At 38.8% G+C, this 18,662-nt stretch overlaps 1 protein-coding gene across 4 annotated transcripts in view; it reads left to right on the plus strand.

Annotated features, from left to right (window-relative positions):
- esco2 (establishment of sister chromatid cohesion N-acetyltransferase 2) overlaps positions 1-18,662 on the plus strand; it is a 52,906-nt gene that overhangs the window by 27,636 nt on the left and 6,608 nt on the right. For all 4 annotated transcript variants that reach the window (XM_048530546.1, XM_048530547.1, XM_048530545.2 and 1 more), the window contains 4 exons: positions 5,372-5,447; positions 7,645-7,702; positions 10,474-10,618; positions 18,524-18,655. In XM_048530546.1, coding sequence (XP_048386503.1) covers positions 5,372-5,447; positions 7,645-7,702; positions 10,474-10,618; positions 18,524-18,655 — 411 coding nt within the window. The remainder of the gene's footprint in view (positions 1-5,371; positions 5,448-7,644; positions 7,703-10,473; positions 10,619-18,523; positions 18,656-18,662) is intronic.

Consider the following 18,662-nt stretch of genomic DNA (forward strand, 5'->3'; position numbering starts at 1 on the left):
GAATGAACCAGTTTTTTACATGCTAGGTGTCATATTTGGCCAAACTTGAATTTCTGACCACACATCTGTGTTAGCAATAAGACAGCCTGTTTCCATCTTTGTAGCATCACCTGACTTTGCCTTGCATCAGCTTACCTGTTGTTGAAGCTCTCATCCATGCATTAGATATCCCTAGATCTGATGATTCTAACATACTCCTGACTAGCCTTTCCCATTCTTGCCTCGATAAATTTAATCCTAACAGAAGTTCTGCTGCTAATGACCTAATTCATCAAGTCTTACTTGCTCATTACTCCTCTGCTTGATGGCTTACATTGGCTCTTGGTTGATCAATGCCTCAATTTAAAGATTATCACCCTTCTAATCCTTCAGTTCATCAAGCTTCACCAATCATTATTTCTAATCCCCTGCACTTGCTGACTCTATAGGTTATCTGCCCTTAGAACATAAGAACTAGGAGCAGCTGTAGGCAATTCAGTCCCTTGAGTCTGATCATATGATCATTGCTGATCTCATCTCTGCCTCAACTCCATTTTCTGCCAACTGTCCATAATTCTTCAACCAATTACTAATTTAAATTCTTGTCTATCTTCTCCTTAAATTTGCTCAATGTCCCAGCATTCACTGCACTCTGGGTATGAATTCCACAACCCTTTTGAGAGAAGTAATTTGTCCTCCTCTCTATTTTAAATTTTCTTCCCCTTATCCTATAACAATGACCTTTTATTATCGATTGTCCCACATGTAGAAATATCCTCTTTATTTCTGGTTTGTAAATTCTCTTTAGCACCTCTCATTCTTCTAAATTCAAGAAAGCATGGACCTAAAGAACTCAATCTTTCTTCATAAGACGAACCCCTTATCTCTGGAATCAAACTAGTGAACCTCCTTTGAATGACTCCAATGCAGCTACATCCTTCTCCAGTAAGGGGACCAAAATTGTATGCAGTACTCCAAGTGCGGTCTTGTACACCTTGTATGAGTTATACAGTTGTAGGTACACTTTGATACAGTATTTCTTTAGCAGTAAATGCCAAAATTCCACTTGCTTTCCTTAGTACTTGCTGTACCTGCATAATGGTTTTGTGCAATTCATGTATGAGGACACTGACATCCCTCTACACCAAAACACCGTGAGGTGACTAATTCCGACTTCTTATGCATCCCCAGTTTTAATCACTCGACCATTGGTGACCATATCTTCACCTGTCAATATTTTAAGTTGTGGAATTCCAGCCATCAAGTTGTTTTCAATCTCTCCTTTAGACATTCCTTAACCTTACATCTGACTAAGTTCTACCCTATTATCTGTTTATGTGGTTCGGTGCTGCGTTTTCAGTTTTATACTGTGATTGTAAAGTGCCTGTGGACATTTTAATTATGTTAAAGATGCTCTGTAAATACATATGAATGAGAATGAAATGAATGCAGTGCTTTACTGAGAGATGTTAATAAATACGCGTGAATGAGAATGAAATGAATGTAGTGCTTTGCTGAGAGATATTGAAATATATTGAAAACATAAAATATTGAAATATATTACCTGATGAGCCAGATCCCAGAAAGGAACCTGTTTTGATGAAACCTGTTGTAACAAAGTGGCCTCACACTGAGCAATAAGCACACAGTGTTGAAGATTTTACTTTATCACTAAAACAGAAGTTTATTACATAAGAACTGAAGATAAAATAGAATAATACAAGCTATCTATTATAATACAAATTCAAGGATTTTTAAACACAGTGGCGAAAGTCTAATCCCACTAATTTCAAAAGACTCCTAATATAAATTAGAACTACACTAAACAGAATTTGTGTAGTACAAAACACATGCTGTATACGGTACCTAAAACACCACTTATACAGTACTCATGCCAGCAACCTGGTATCAGGCACCTCAGTAGTTTAAGTCACTTGTGAATTCAAGATTTAGAGCAGAACTGCTAATAACGCCATTATATATTCCTGCTTAAATATTCTCTGTTTTAAGTAGTTTCTTCAGGCTTTTATCCAAACATTTTATGTCTGGGACCAACACTAACTCACTCTTAAGGTAATCTAGTTCACTAATATATATGCTTCCATTCTTAGGGCCGTGAGTTTATACAGCTATTCAATTCCAAGGACTTCAGGGACTGCCCCATTTAAAGTCAAAAGTGTCTCTTAATGTCTCTTAGCAATCAATGTTTCTATTCAGCTATATTTTTTTAAAAAAATCAAGTTCCAGAACACACAAGCAAACCTTGAGGCTCCAATTCTTACCACGCTGAGTCACTAAACAACCTAAGTAAGTAAAAGTTCGTTAGCAATGCACAAAACCCATTCTAAAGCCTAGCCTCAAAAACTACTTATAAAAGAATATGCCATGGCTGCAGAAATGCAGACAAGAAAATTATTAACTGAAGACACCCACAAAATCCACTGGTTGCTAACTCAGAAAGCAGAAACCCAAAATCCCAGCAAATGAATTTAAAAAGTACACACACAAATCCTACTGTTTGAATCAGAGCATAACATGAATATTTACCACATTTCTGGCCCACATTTATGACTGACCTCAGAATTTAGGCCTTAAAATAAAAGGGTACAGTCTCATCATGGGGATATGGTTATTGGGTATTTTTCAGGCGGGAAGATGCTTGAGAAGTGGAGTTCTCAGCTGTCAGAACTGGGACCCTTTTTTTGAGTATATCTAGAGTGCAAGGGTCAGTTTCAAAGGTTGTAGATGAGACAAAACTTGGGAGAATTGTGAGGAGGACACTAGAATTTCCAAAAAGGTATTGACACATTGGAATATTTGTAGGTAGCAGTTGAATCACATTGGCAAATCAACATGGTGAGACAGTGTAAAACAGCACTATTCTAAATGGTGATGCAGGAGCAAAGAGACCTTTGTGATTGTGTACATATTGCCATCAGAGGCAGCAGCACAGGTAGAGAGAGCTATTGATGAATAAAATAGTATTTTAGACTTCGTTATTAGGAACATACAATATAAAAGCAAGGAAGCTAAGGTCAACCTGTCCAAATTCTGGTTATACCTCATCTGGAGTATTGTGTACAGTTTTATGTGCTATAATATAGGAAGAATACATTGAACAGAGTGTAGAACTAGTTTCTGAATATGGTACCAGGGATCTGGTGCTCCAGTGAAATAGAAAGGAAAATATTCTGCCTGGAAGTCAGTGGTGAGTGGGGTTCCACAGGGCTCTGTCCTTGGGCCTCTACTGTTTGTAATTTTTATTAATGACTTGGACGAGGGAATTGAAGGATGGGTCAGCAAGTTTGCAGACGACACAAAGGTCGGAGGTGTCGTTGACAGTGTAGAGGGCTGTTGTAGGCTGCAGCAGGACATTGACAGGATGCAGAGATGGGCTGAGAGGTGGCAGATGGAGTTCAACCTGGATAAATGCGAGGTGATGCATTTTGGAAGGTCGAATTTGAAAGCTGAGTACAGGATTAAGGATAGGATTCTTGGCAGCGTGGAGGAACAGAGGGATCTTGGTGTGCAGATACATAGATCCCTTAAAATGGCCACCCAAGTGGACAGGGTTGTTAAGAAAGCATATGGTGTTTTGGCTTTCATTAACAGGGGGATTGAGTTTAAGAGTCGTGAGATCTTGTTGCAGCTCTATAAAACTTTGGTTAGACCGCACTTGGAATACTGCGTCCAGTTCTGGGCGCCCTATTATAGGAAAGATGTGGATGCTTTGGAGAGGGTTCAGAGGAGGTTTACCAGGATGCTGCCTGGACTGGAGGGCTTATCTTATGAAGAGAGGTTGACTGAGCTCGGTCTCTTTTCATTGGAGAAAAGGAGGAGGAGAGGGGACCTAATTGAGGTATACAAGATAATGAGAGGCATAGATAGAGTCGATAGCCAGAGATTATTTCCCAGGGCAGAAATGGCTAGCACGAGGGGTCATAGTTTTAAGCTGGTTGGTGGAAAGTATAGAGGGGATGTCAGAGGCAGGTTCTTTACGCAGAGAGTTGTGAGAGCATGGAATGCGTTGCCAGCAGCAGTTGTGGAAGCAAGGTCATTGGGGTCATTTAAGAGACTGCTGGACATGCATATGGTCACAGAAATTTGAGGGTGCATCCATGAGGATCAATGGTCGGCACAACATTGTGGGCTGAAGGGCCTGTTCTGTGCTGTACTGTTCTATGTTCTATGTTCTAGAACGATTGGAGAATTTGGGGTGCTCTCCTTGGAAAGGAGAGATTTGATGGAAGACATCAAAATAATGAAACACCTGGATAGAGTCGGTGGGGAGAAATTGTTCCCTCCCATAAATGGATTGTGATCCAGAGAGCATGTTTTTGTGTTTTGCAAAAGAAACCAATGCGAGGTGAGACAAAGCTGTTTTTACACAGTGAATGGTTAGAGTGTGGACTGCCTTGCAAGTGTGATGGAGGAAGGCTCAATTGAGCTTTTTGAGAGAGCATTGTTTCTATTTAAATAATCATCCATTGTGCAGAGTTATGGGGAAACGGCAGATTGGCAATTGAGTAAAATGCTGAGAACCAGTGCAGATGCAATGGACTGAATGGTTTTCTTTTGCATTGCAACTGTTCTGTCATTCTACTTGGCATCATCACTGGGTAATAAGCTGATATAATTGTCCTGACGTTAATTTCCTTTTCAGTCCTCATCCCAACATGGGTATTTCAGGCCTTGAATTCTTGAAAGGGGCTCTAATGCATTAACAACAGTAATTTCAGATAAAATATACCACCATTCCGGGATATTTTATGTTGGGCTGTGGCTGTTAATAGGATATGGGCTTCTAATATCATTTAGCTGAAGTTCAGTGAACAGATCTTGAAATATAAAGTTATCAAAAGTGCAATTTTAATAAAATTAGTAATCGAGGACAATGTCTTCTGAATATCTAAGATGTGTTGGTGTTCCCATGTCAAATTCAAGTCAATGTGAAAATGGTCTGTTCCTTTCTTGTAATGTAAGGTATTCACGACAGTTGGCTTAAGTTCTTGCTAAATTAAAAACGATCGTTTCATGATTTTTAAAAAATGCTTTAACTTGTTCATATTAAAAACATTTTCTGTTTTTCTTTGCTTTAACATTTATTATGACTTGGGTTTTAGGCAAAATCAGTTCTTGGATTGAAAATTTATTCAATACATTTTTTTTTGATTTGTGAAAGGAAGTATAATAACAGTTGTAGTACATTCCTTGTTCAATTTTGTGAACAAAATTGCATTTATATACCCTACTTTGCATTCCTAAGATATCAATTCCTTTCATAGATTAGTACACTAGAAATTTTAAAATAACAATATATGTTTTGGACCTTTAATCATTTTGAGTTTGAAAGCAATGTTGTTTTAACGTTAATTTTGTCTTTTATCCTAAGCACCTTAATACTAATGAAGCAGGTTTGGAATTTGAAGATCAGAATTCATTTGAAGGAAATAATGACACACATAGAGGTAATCAATTAAGTAATGGCAAGGACTCAATATGGGATGAGACCTTTGTAGTGTTTGATCTTAATGTTCCTTTTGAATTGTATAAGATACTGATGTTCACTTCTTTACATCCATTCATGCTTCCTCAAAAACAGGCACCTGTGATCATATATTTAAAATATGTTTGCTCTTCTGTGATACTTACAAAGGCCCAGTCTCTTGAAGTACATCCATGCACAAGAGGTAACAAAAAATAAGATGTCAAGAACCACTACCTTTAGGAGAGGAGATTCTAAATGGATGAGTCAAATAGATGTGACCATGCATCTCAAATTCAGTGTTAATTTCAAAGTAAGATTGAAAATAATGAATTCATGATAAAAGTTGTTATAGTAAAATTGTATGCTTTCAGTTCTAATTTTAGATGTGTTAGTTTAAGTGTGCAAATGGTGATATTTATTTATTTAAATGATGATACATTGGGAAGTGTGGATGTACAAAAGGATTCGGGTGTCCTTGTACACCAGTCAGTGAGAGTGGGCAAGCAGCTGCAGCAAGCATTTAAGAACGCAAATTGTATATTGGCCTTCAGTGCAAGAGGATTTGAGCTCAGAGGTAGTGTTATCTCACGACAGTTTACAAGATCTTGATGAGGTCACACCCGGAGCATTATGTGTAGTTTGGACTCCTTACTCAAGAAAGAACATACAAAGCAAGAAGGGAGTGCTGCAGAGGTTCACCCGGCTGATATTGGGAATGGCAGGTTTGCCCCGTAAGGAAAGGTCCGTTCAAATGCATCTGTATTCCAGACAAAGGTGAGGGTGATCAAATTGAAACATACAGAATTCTAACAGGGCTGGACATTCCAGATGTGGAGAAATGTTTTCACCAGCTGGGGAGTCTAAAACTGGAGATAGTCTCAGGATACTTGGTAAACAAATTAGGACTGCAATGCAGAAAAATGTATTCACTCAAAGAATTCTCCAACACAAGGCAATGGAGGACAAGCCACTGAATATATTCAAGAAAGAGATAGATACATTTTTAAATTATAATGGCATCAAGGGATATGGGGAGAAGATGAGAATATGGTTTTGAGATAGAGGATCAGCTGCAATCATGTGGAATTGTGCAGCAGGACCAAATGGCCTACTCCTGCTCTTTGTTTCAATATTTCTATGACCTGTGATCTTGATACTGTTGAAACACCATTAGAAGTAGCTTTTGTCTCATCCTTTAATGAGATGTGGGCATTGCTAACCAGGCCATTATTTATTGCCCATTCATAATACCACATGAACTGAGTCACTTGCTTGGCCATTTCATTGAGCAGTTAAGAGTCAACCACATCGATGGGTAAGTTTGGTTGTTTACTTCAGAGCCGTGAAAGTAGAGGGGTGACCCCGGTAGACGTTTATAAGATTGAGGGGCATTGACAGGGTGGATAGAAAGCAGCTGTTCCCTTTAGTTGGAGTGTCAGGAACAAGGGGGCATATTTTTAAAGTGGAAAGCTTTAGGTTTAGAGGGGATTTGATGGGAAAAAAAATTTCACCAGAAGGTAGGGGGGATCTGGATTGCACTCCTGGTAGTCTCACAACTTCATAACATTTATAAGTACTTGGATGAGCACTTGAATTGTTATAACATTCAAGGCTTTGGATCTAGTGCTATAAGGTGGGCCTCATGTATATTTGATTGTACAAACCCAATGGGTTGAAGGGCCTCTTCTATATTGCAGTATTCTATGACTGCTGCAGGCCTGGTGTTGAGAGTTATTTTGCCCTTAAAGACTGCGCTGCCACTCAACAAGACCCATCTCAACTTCAACTTTGTGTGTTGATATCCAATATATGTCACCATTTTCAATTTACTCTTTTTGCAGTATTTTAAATAATGAATTGATCATATTGATTGCTTTGATTTGTGGTAGGCTGCTGTGAGAATTCATTAATCTGATTGATGCATTGATGAACATAAAGCCATCATTATAGCTCTATGCTGGACATTCCAATAATGATTGTTCCAATCCTCTGAGATCGCTACTTTCTTCTAGCTTTGACCTGGATTGTCCAAGCAGCACCAATGTGTTGTAAATATACAATCAAATGTTCGCTTTACTACATATGGTCATACCAGTTAAAATATTTGGTTTTGTATTAGTATTGTTTGTACATTTATGAAAGACGATTAACTAATGGGTACATTTTGTCGTCTTTAGGTTTATTGTCAGCTGATGCTATCTATCCCATTTTTCGTACTCCAACTGGCAGTAAAAGGTATTAATTTGTCATTAGATATAATAATGTTTTCATGGTACTATGTGTGTATTGTGTGCATTATGTCTATGACATGATACACAAGCATATGGATACAATACTTTCCTATTGAATTGCTATTTCTCTTCTTCTATTGAAAACATTTGTTTTAAGCAGTTTACTGTCCCTGTTAAATATAGGAACATGAAACCATCATTTTAGCCAGTTTCCTAATGTGAAATTTTAGACTATGTTCTTTCTGGATTTCATTGATTTATAAATAAGTGTTAGATATAAAGTCTAATTGTAGTAAAGGAACACAGGCCTGTGGTGTACAGATATCCAGATCACTAACAAAACGATGTAGATTAATAAGGCCATAAAGTGAATACTATTACCAGAGAGTAGGTTCCAGTAGAAATTGCAATGAACTCGTCAGCAGACTATGAATATAATAACAAAAGTAAAATTATCTTGTTCAATTTTTATGAAATTCTTTCATGCTTTAAACTTCGGATTGTCCGGTTGCAACAAGCAACAAATTCATCTTCAGGTCATCTTTATTACTCACTGCATTTGAATAGATGTTCATTATCAAGATTTATTACTCCATTCAAAACCTGACAATCATTCATGACACAAATTCACACATGCTTTCAAGAAAGGAAAGAGATAAGCTACTAATTACAAATTACTTATAAAAAATGTTAAAATTAGACAGTCAGGTAAACTGGCATTAAGTTGTAAAGAGAGTGTCTTTTGTATGTCTTTTAAAACCTTTGGACTCCATTTAAAAATAATTATTTCTGATACAGGAATTTATCTAAATGGCCACAAAATTTCACAGCAAGGAATTTGATACCCGTTGTGAATTGTGTTTATGATTAAGAGTTCTTAAACTGTGCAGACTATTGGGAGCCAATGAGTTGTTGACAAGTGAACCTAAATGGTACTCAGCTAACTGAGCAGGTTGGAACTGGAAACATGTTACAGAAGCACAGTCACACAGGAAAGACAGTTGTTCTCCCCAGCAGAAGCTGTCTGTTCTCTGTATTTTAAAAAAAACTCAGTTTACACTTGAAGAAATCTAGTTACCTTTCCTGCAGCACTTGCTGTGATATGTGACTTTGTAATTGCTCAATCAGGGACATTTCCAAATGAATTGGTTGCTCTGCACTTCTTGCAAGTTAGTGAAAGTTTACAGAAAAAGACAACTGAACCATCAAGGGCCTGACTAGCTAAAGAAGGATCATTTCAGTACTGGAATTAGGAAGGAAACACCACTGTAGTGACTTTCCAGTGTTTTCTATCTCCAAACATAATTTGTTAGTCCTATTTGTTTGCCTGTGTGTGTAAGCAGAAATTAAACAGAGAAATAGTCATCTGTGTTATATGCCAGTGGTTTATATTTGTTTACCTGTAGCTACAGCATAATTACTTATTGTAAATACTAATTCTTGTTTAGTACAACAACCTGGTCCATGCTTTCAATCAACCTTAGTTTGAAATTCAGGTAAATTGGAGCAATGTGCATAACTTTTAAAAAAAAATCTTTGGTTCAGCTCTCGGTATAACAGGGCTTGATTTAAAGTGCACTACTCCAGCGTGTCATCATAATATTGAGGTGTTTAAAGCAAGGCAGCATCCTGCTCAGTTTGTTTCAAGTAAGTCAGCATGCCATTGAGGTTCCATCAGTTGGCTGAGTATAACAGTCTCTTTCATTGTAGTTCAGAACTAGTCAAATTTCTGATGAAGGTACCATGAGATAAAGGGGTATTGATGTGGGTGTGGTAGTTGAGGATAAACCCCCCCCCCCCCCCACAATCCTCAGCATTTCTGAAGAAGGGTCCAGGCCCAAAACATCAGCCTTCCTGCTCCTCTGACGCTGCTTGGCCTGCTGTGTTCATCTAGCTCTACTTGTATTTCCCTTAATTCAATTGGTATGTGTTTAACTAAGCCTGGAGCTGCTTGTTCTTGGTTACTACCAGCTGACTGACTGACTAAAAGTAGTCTAAGCCATATACTTACTATGCGGTATGTTCAAATATATTGTTGGCTCAAGCCAACTTTATGATCCACTCAAAAATACAAAAAAATTAAAAGACTTTTAGCCTGGACTGAGGAAATTATCTTCGATAAAGGCTTGAGAATCAAGAACAGAAACATGTTAATGGTGGTCTGGTTGGTAGTTGAGAAGGGGAAGCTTTGTGGTTAGAGCCAAACTTGGTGATGTGGGGTGAAGGGATTGACACTATTGGATGAATGAAGAAGCTATATTTAGTAATTTTAAAAATTGTTGTAGAAACTTCATAGGTCTGGCAACATCAGTGGCAAGGGAAACAGAGTCAGTGCCTGGAGTCCAATTTTGCTCTTCAACAAGAGATATGGCAGACTTGAAATGTTAGCTCGGTTTCTCTTTCCATAGATGCTGTCAGATCTGCTGAATTTTTGTAGCATTTTCTACTTTTATTTCAGATTTTAAAGATCTGTAGTATTTTGCTTTTATTTGAGAAGCTAATTTTAGTGATGGTAGCATCACTTTGGTGGTGACGGAAATTGAGGTCAGCAAAAAATAATAGTTTTTATGTTTAAAAGTGTATTGGTCGATGCATTTGATGTCTGAGATACAACAAATTGTACACTGGGGAGCAGGGGCAGAGGCAATAAGTATTTGTGAAGAGCTGTTCCTACTTTCCTTTATTGATTACATACTAATATTCCAATTGCATCATGAAGGTAAGAACTATTTCTGTGTATTGAGTGTTTCATTGTGATTTCTTCCTCTTGTTCAGGCATGAGCTAGTGAAAGATGAGACTGTTTCTGTTGATTGTAATAATCCTTTTCCTGCTGCTTCTGCAATGTCCTGCCATGGATTTCTACAGAAGAACAAAAAAAAGAAAGATTTTGACAAAGTTTTCAGCGACCAGCTTATAATAGTAAGTTTGAATTAGTGTAATGTGAAGACTTAATAGATGATTTTTGCTCTAAAATAACGAGTGACAATAAACATAATTTGAACTTAAGAAAGACAAAGTAAAAATTCATATCTGCTAACAAGTTGGTTGTCATTGTATTACTGGGTATAGTTAAGATTAATATTCACACTGACTCTCTCTGTCACTGTAGTTCTAGGCAACTCAAATCTATTTAGTGACTCAGCTATCTTGGGTGAGAGAACTCCAAGTTCTCTTGGAGAAGAAATTCCTGCCCATCTCTGTCTTAACCCAGTGAACACCCTTATTCTAAAACCAGGATGCCCCATCCTCAGATTTTACCTTGGTGGGGGGGGGGGGGGTTCATCCTCAACTACCACTCCCTGGAAAGCACTTCCTACCTTCGATAAGATAAGACCACCCTCTCATTCGTCTGAACTCCCACAGATACAGACCCCAGCCTGTTCCAAACTTCCATTGTAAGATAGAGTCCCCTTCAACCCAGAGCAAACCTTCTGTGAACTGCTCCAATGTGAGTCCATCCTTTCTTAAATAAGGAAATGTATAACAGGACAAATCACCCAAACTGTGCAATCTGAGAAGGGTCACTGCTGAGGGAGGGCCACTCTGTTGGAGGGTCAGAGCTGAGGGAGCGCCGCACTGTCATGGGGTGAGTCTAGGTAAGATGCTGTTCAGAGGGTCTGTGTGGACTCTATGGGCTGAAATCTCTGCCTTCACACTGTACGGGTTGTATAAGTCCTCTATAAGTCAGTGATGAGGGAGCAGACATTTTCGGAGGGATCAGTGCTCAAGGGAAATTTGTTAGCAACCCTTGAAATGGTGTAATTGGAGATATTACTGAAGCAGGGAGGTCTTGTTGGAGCTGTCTGTGATTGTTGGAATGCTCTGTGCACTTCTGGTCTCTGCTTTACAGGAAAGATATGATTGCACTGGAGAGGATGCAGAAGAGAGACTAGTGAGCCTGGTGTTGTTTTCCTTTGAGCAGAGAAGGCTGATGGGTGACCTGATTGAGGTGGAGACAGCTGTGAGGTGAGGGAGAAACAACTCCCTCTTAACAGAGAAATCAGTAACCAGGTGGCACAGTTTTAAGATGAGGAGCAGGAGGCTTATAGGGGATTGGAAGATTTGTTTTCCACCCAGAATGTGGTGGGAATCTGGAATTCATTGCTTGTGAGGGTGGTACAGGCAGAAACGCCTTAGAACATTGAAGTTTGAGTTGTAAGAAGTGGCTCGATAGGCTGGGACTTTGTTTTCACTGGACCATAGGGGGTTGAAGGGTGACCTTATAGAAGTTTTTAAAATCATGAGGGCTATAGATAAGGTGAGTGGTAGGTGCCTTTACGCTAGGGTAGGAAATTTCAAGGCTGGGAGCGTATTTTTAAGATGAGAGGAGAAAGATTTAGTAAAGACTTGAGGGGTAATTTTTTTTATATACAGGGTGGTTCGTGTATGAAGTGAACTTCCAAAGGAAGTGATGGATGTGTGTACAGCTACAATGTTTAAAAGCTATTTAGATAGGCTCATGACTAGGAAATGTTTGGAGGGATATGGGCCAAGTGCAGGCAGATGGGACGAGTTTAGCTTGGGATTATGGTTGGCATGGACCAGTTAAACCGTTTTTGGCCTGTTTCCATGCTGTATGATTCTGTGACTTGGAGTCAACTTCAGTTTTCAATATTTTTAACCAACCTGTTCAGAGGTATTACACCACACCTCTTAAGCAGGTGGGTCTTGAACCTGGCATTCTCACTTCATATTTTCAATTCATGGCATATCTGCCACTCTTCCACTGGCTTAATCATAGTGGCATCAGCAATTTTTCAATGAAGTGTGCAAGATACCTGACAGAAGCAGCATCAGAGTATCTAAAAATGTGACGTGAACATGGTGAAGTCAGAAAACAGGGCAACCTGTGTGCTAAACAGCATTAACAGCAAGTAGTGTACAGAGCTAATCAATTCCACAACAAACAGATGAGATCTAAGGCCCTGGCAGCCTTTCCACATCAAGTTGTGAATGGTGCTGGACAAATAAGTTCACCAATATCACCATTCTGAAGAATGTGGAAGCCCAGCATGTCAGTGCAAAGATGAGTCTGAAGCATTCACAGTATCTTCAGCCAGAGGTGCTGACTGAGTGAGCCATTTCAGGATCTTCCTGAAGTTGCCAACATCATAGGTGTCAGTCTTCTGCAAATTTGATTCACTTCATGTGATATAAAGAAAAGCTGGAGGCACTGGATATTGCACAACCTATTGGCCCTGATAACGGTCTGGCAATAGTTCTGAAAACTTGTGCTCCAGAACTTGCAACCCTAGCCAAGCACTTTCAATACAACAATGACACTAGCATCTAGTTGATAGATGTGAATGGTTGCCCAGGTATATGTCCTGGACACACAAGCAGGACAAATCCAACCCAGCCAATTACTGCCCCATCAATCTACTCTCAATCGTTGGTAACGTGACAGAAGGCATCATCAACAGCACTCTCGAGTAGCACTTGCAAAATAATAACTTCCTCTTTGAGACTTGGTTTTGCCTTGGCCACTCAGTTCATGACCTCATTGGATCCTTGGTTTAAACATGGACTAAAGAGCTGGATTCCAGATGTGAGATGAGAACGATTGCTATTGGATATTAATTATCTCTGTTCCAGGTTATTTCTACAGGCGTTCCTTTCTGTAGTGTTTTAGGCCCATACGTTCAGTCAGATATGGAGATGCTACTGATTATGCAATATTCAATGCCATTTACAACTCTCCAGACACTGAAGCAGTCTATGTCCAAATGCAAGACCTGGACAATATCTTGATTGAGGCTGACAAATGGCAAGCAGCATTCATGCCACAGAAATGCCAGGCAATGACCATTTCCAACAAGAGAGAATCTAACCAACTAACCATTGCCGTTCAATTGCCTTACCATCCCAGAACTGGACTAGTCATAAATATTTATCTCTGGATTCTTCAGAAGTCCCCAACATCACAGATGCCACTCCCCAGAAAATGATTCAATCTATGTGATATAAGAAGATAGTTGGAGGCACTAGATACTGCAAAAACTATGGGTCCTGACAATATTATGGCAATAGTTCTGACAACTTATGCTGCAGAACTTGTTGCACTCCTAGTCAAGCTATTCTAATACAGCTGTAACATTAGAATCTAGTTGACAGGTGTGGAACATTGCCCAGGTATGTACTATACACAAAAAGCAGGACAAAACTACAAGAGCACGGCCATAGGCTAGGAATCCTGCATTGTGTAATTTGCCTCCTGGCTCCCAAATCCTGTCCACCGCCTATAGTGTACAAGTCAGGAATGTGATAGAGTACTGCCCACTTGCATAAATGAGTATAGCTTCAGAAACACTTGAGACCACAGGACAAAGCAGCCCACATGATTGGCACCATACCCACAAATATTCATTCCCTCCACCATCCATGCTCAGCAGCAGCACTTACCATCTACAAAGTGCACTGTAGAAATTCACCAAGGCTTCTTAGACAACATCTTCCAAACACACGATCACTATCACCTGGAAAAACAAGGATGGCAAATACATGGGAAAACACCACCTGCAAGTTTCCTTACAAGCCACTCACCTTCCAGACTTAGAAATATATTGTATTTCCTTTGAGTTGCTGTGTCAGAATCCTGGAATTCCCCTTCCTAGTGGTATTCTGGGTCTACCTACACCAAATAAATGGGGAGGCAATGGCCTAGTGATATTATCACTGAACTGTTAACATAGAGATCCAGATAATTTTCTGGGTACCTGTGTTCGAATCCCACCATGGTGGATGGTGGAATTTTAATTCAATAAATATGTGGAATTAAGAGTGTAATGAAGGCCATGAATCTATTGTCGATTGTCAAGAAAAACCCATCTGTCCCCCTAATGTTCTTTAGGGAAGGAAACTGCCTTCCTTACCCAGTCTTGCCTACATGTGACTCAAGACCCATAACAAAGTGATTGACTCTTAACTGCCCTCTGAGCAATTTGGGATGGATAATAAATATTGCCTGGCCAGTGATGCTGTCATCCCATGAAAATGAAGGAAAAAATGGTCCGCAGTTGTTTAAGAAAATGTTAATTTCAGTTCAGACTCATTCTTGTTTAGTGTTGACTTTGTGCAGCTTGGCTCAACTTGTGCTTTGGTGATGACTGAAGCCTTTTCCAAGTTTTTTTTATTTTCCTTTCTGAAATCAGTCCATGAAAGTCAGATGATGGAAGTAGAAAAATGATGGTCCATATCTTATCACAGTTGTGACAAAGGTTGCTGGGGTTTTTTTTAACCTGAAACTCTAGGTTTTAAAAGAAACATTTTGAAATTATGGAAGTATTTGTGGTTTGAAATTTGAAAGATTATTTTCATTGGTGAATGGATAACAAGGGGGCATAAACCCAGGATTGTCACTGGAAATTGAAGGAGTAAATCAGATTTTGTACCGTCTAAGTAAAGATACGAAATATCTCTTGTAACATATACCGTCAACCATTTAAGAATAAGGAAGAAAAGGTTTGAAAAGAAGGAAAAGTGAGAAAATAAAGGGCAAAAAGACATGATTAAAATGGCAGTTTATTACTGTATTACAAAATCTAGCCTGATCTTTCAAGTTATGTTTTAACTCTTTGAAGCATTATGAGGTTTGACTGTGGCTTAAAAGGCTGATGAAGATGGCCTTATTCTTGGCTTATAGTAAGTTCATTCAAGACTTTTCCTGCCATTGTCTCTGAATATTAGTTGAATTTGGGTTGTGTGTTTCCAACCTGGACGTGGAGTATAACAGAATATTGTTGATTAGTGAAAATGTTTTCATCCTTTTGATTGTATGTATCCAGGGATTTTGAGCTGTCATCCTTGCCTCTCATCAAGCCAAGTTTCCATCTCCATGTCCTTGTGTGAGTCAAAAAACTGGCACAGTTGTGGTAGGCCAAATGGTGATTCTTGAGATTTTCCCAGTGCCAGCTGGTTTTCTGAACAGAGCAGCTTTTGTTTTCATATCTAGGAGAGAGTGGATTGTGAAACTCTTGTACACAGAAGTGAATGAATCTGATGTAATGAACCAACTGCAAGAACAGTTTATAGTGGAAAATTTTATTAGACTTTCTTCCAAGAAGATTATAATAAAATTTGCAACATATCAGGTTAAACACAAAATTGGCTGTTGAGCTATCTGGTCCAATGATTTGGGTTTTTTTAAAAAGATAGCTACTATGTAAAATCTTGGGGTTTTTTTGCCTTAGGCATAAGATATTTTACTAAACAAGTTAAACACATGTTCAGGAAAGCACATTGATTCACTTGGAATGCTGACACTATTTGAAGACACGAATTCATTTTGCCAGGGTGCAAACAGAGAAGAGGGATGTGTGGTACAGGTTTTTTCCCTCCGCAGTCAATCCCAATGTCAGAGGTTATTGAAAAAGAATAGTGGTTAACCTTAAATAGATTAAATGCCTGTCTTATTTTTGTCACAATGAACTGTCTTTGTGAGAAATTTACAAGAACAAATTCTGTGTTACAAATTTTATTCTACGAAGGAACAACATTAAGAATTATTTAGATGAACCCTCGAAATACCTAGCATATAAGACTACAGGCCAAGTGCTGGAAAGAGGGACTAGAGAAGAAAGATGACCAATGCAGCCTCAAAGGACTGAAGGGCCTCGTTCCATGTCGCAAACTTAGAATTCTAAAGAAATCAGCTTTTTTCTAAACCTCACCTGAAAGCTATTTGCAAAACCCCAGAAAATGTAGAATTGAAGAGGACAGAATAGCACCTGGAGAGAGGAAGGAGGAATCTCCTGATTCTTAAGAAAGATGGTCATCTTATATCAAGGATCAGTAAAGGGCTAAAGTTGATTACCAATTCCATCACATAGGGTTAGGTATTGCACTCTATATGTGTGAAGGCATCCCGTTGTAAAAGAATTTGACAGGTTTGTTTTGTGGTGCAACCACCATATGACTAAGCATCACCGGATAAGTGACCCCAAGGTTCAGGCGTTTATTCTAGGGATATAGGTTCAAATCCCATTATGACAGCTCATGGAATTTAACTTCAATTAATTAATAAAATCTGGAATTGGAAGATAATCTCAGTAATAGCAACACTGAAGCAATCATTGTTTATCATAGATATGCATATTATTCATTAATGACCTTTAGGGAAGGAAATCCGCCATTCTTAAACTGTCTTGCCTTTATGTGGGTTTTTTTTATTAACCATTTAGGGGGATGTGGGTTTTGCTGGCTGGGTCAGCATTTATTGCCCATCCTTAACTGCCCTTGAGAAGTGATGGTGAACTGCCTTCTTGAACTGCAGCAGTCCAGTCGAGGAAAGTACCTTACATTGCTGATGGAGTTGCAGAATTTTAACCTAGTGACTGTGAAGAAATTGAGATTTCATAAGATATCATAAAACTTCAGCTTCTAATAGTGAACTGAATGAACAAAGTTTTCTACGTCAATGTAAAATGTTCTATAGTTTATTGTGTTTTTAAGCATGTCATGAGGTATCATCCATGACATTCTTGCCTATAAGTTGGTCTTTGGAATCCATGGCGCCTATAGAATTTGAGCACATAAGCCTGCACTGATACTCGAATGCAGCAAAGGGAACCCTTGTCAATTCATACAAAATAAATATCTTGAGTAAGCCTTTTGACTCTTTAAGGTTGCTCCACCATAAGGCTAAATCATGGCTGATCCTTCGCTTCAATTCCACTGTCCCACACCCCCTCTTTATCCTTAGCACTCAAAAATATATCGAACCATGACTAGAAAATACTTGAGTACTGAGCATCCTGTTAGAGATTTCCAAAATTTTATAACCTTGAATGGGGAATTTTTTAATCTTAGTTTTAGTTAAAGGCAAATAATTTTCTAACATACAAGTTGATTAAATTCTGAATTTCTGTTCAGATGAGCCTTTAAACTGACTCTACAATTTAAAAGATTCCATGGCAATATCATTATTAAAAAGGTTCATCTCATTGCAGTTTGTGTAACTTTGCTGTGTATGAATTGTCTGCTATTTTGACTGAAAATCTTTGCTAAGTATTTCATGGCAAAGTACTTTTTGGGATATCCTGACATGAGAGTTGTATAAATTAAGACCCACCTTTTATGAATTTCTAAGTTTTCAAAGTCAACTCTACCACAGCTGCTTACCTGAACTAAAGACACACCCCCCACCATGGACAGGATCAATGTCATCTACAAAATCTCCTGCAGAGACTGCGAGAAACACTACATCGGGCAAACAGGAAGGAAACTAACAAGAGTAACATGAACACCAACTGGCTACAAAAAGAAACAACCAATACTCACTCATCTCAATCCACATGGACAAGGAGAACTTCGACTGGGACAACGCCAAGATCCTGGGACAGGCTAGGCAGAGACAAGCACGAGAATTCCTGAAAGCATGGCACTCCACGAAGCATGCTTTTAATAAACTTGACCCCATATACATTCCGCTACGAAGGAAACCTGGAAGTGAGGCAATCAATCTCAGTGGACCCCAGAGTTTAAAAACCAGGCGTGAAAACACACTGACGCTTAATGGGAGGCTGCACTGAGGATGTTACCAAGCATGGTAACGAAACGTCTGCAAAACAACAAACCAGCTCGGCGAGCCAACCAATCTCAACATCCACAACCCGAGCTACAGATCTACTCCAAAACCTTAGATAAGTTTTATTTTCCTAAAATAAGTTTAGGAAGTTAACCAGAGAGATGCTCTGAAATAACGTAATGTTAAGACCATGAGAACTTAAAGTATTTTAAATAATTTCAAAGCTATAATAATGCTGATGACTAGATGTGCTTTGTCTTGGTAGATGTATTGATTTTCTTGCTTTTGTAATTTTGCAGGATGCTGGTCAGAAGCATTTTGGAGCAGTCATGTGCAGGTCCTGTGGAATGATTTATACAGCATCCAACCCTGAGGATGAAGCACAACATATTCAATATCACCAAAGATTCCTAGAAGGGCTCCGCTATGTGGTATGAA

The sequence above is a fragment of the Stegostoma tigrinum genome, chromosome 4 (assembly GCF_030684315.1).
Source record: "Stegostoma tigrinum isolate sSteTig4 chromosome 4, sSteTig4.hap1, whole genome shotgun sequence".
In the NCBI taxonomy this organism is placed as follows: domain Eukaryota; kingdom Metazoa; phylum Chordata; class Chondrichthyes; order Orectolobiformes; family Stegostomatidae; genus Stegostoma; species Stegostoma tigrinum.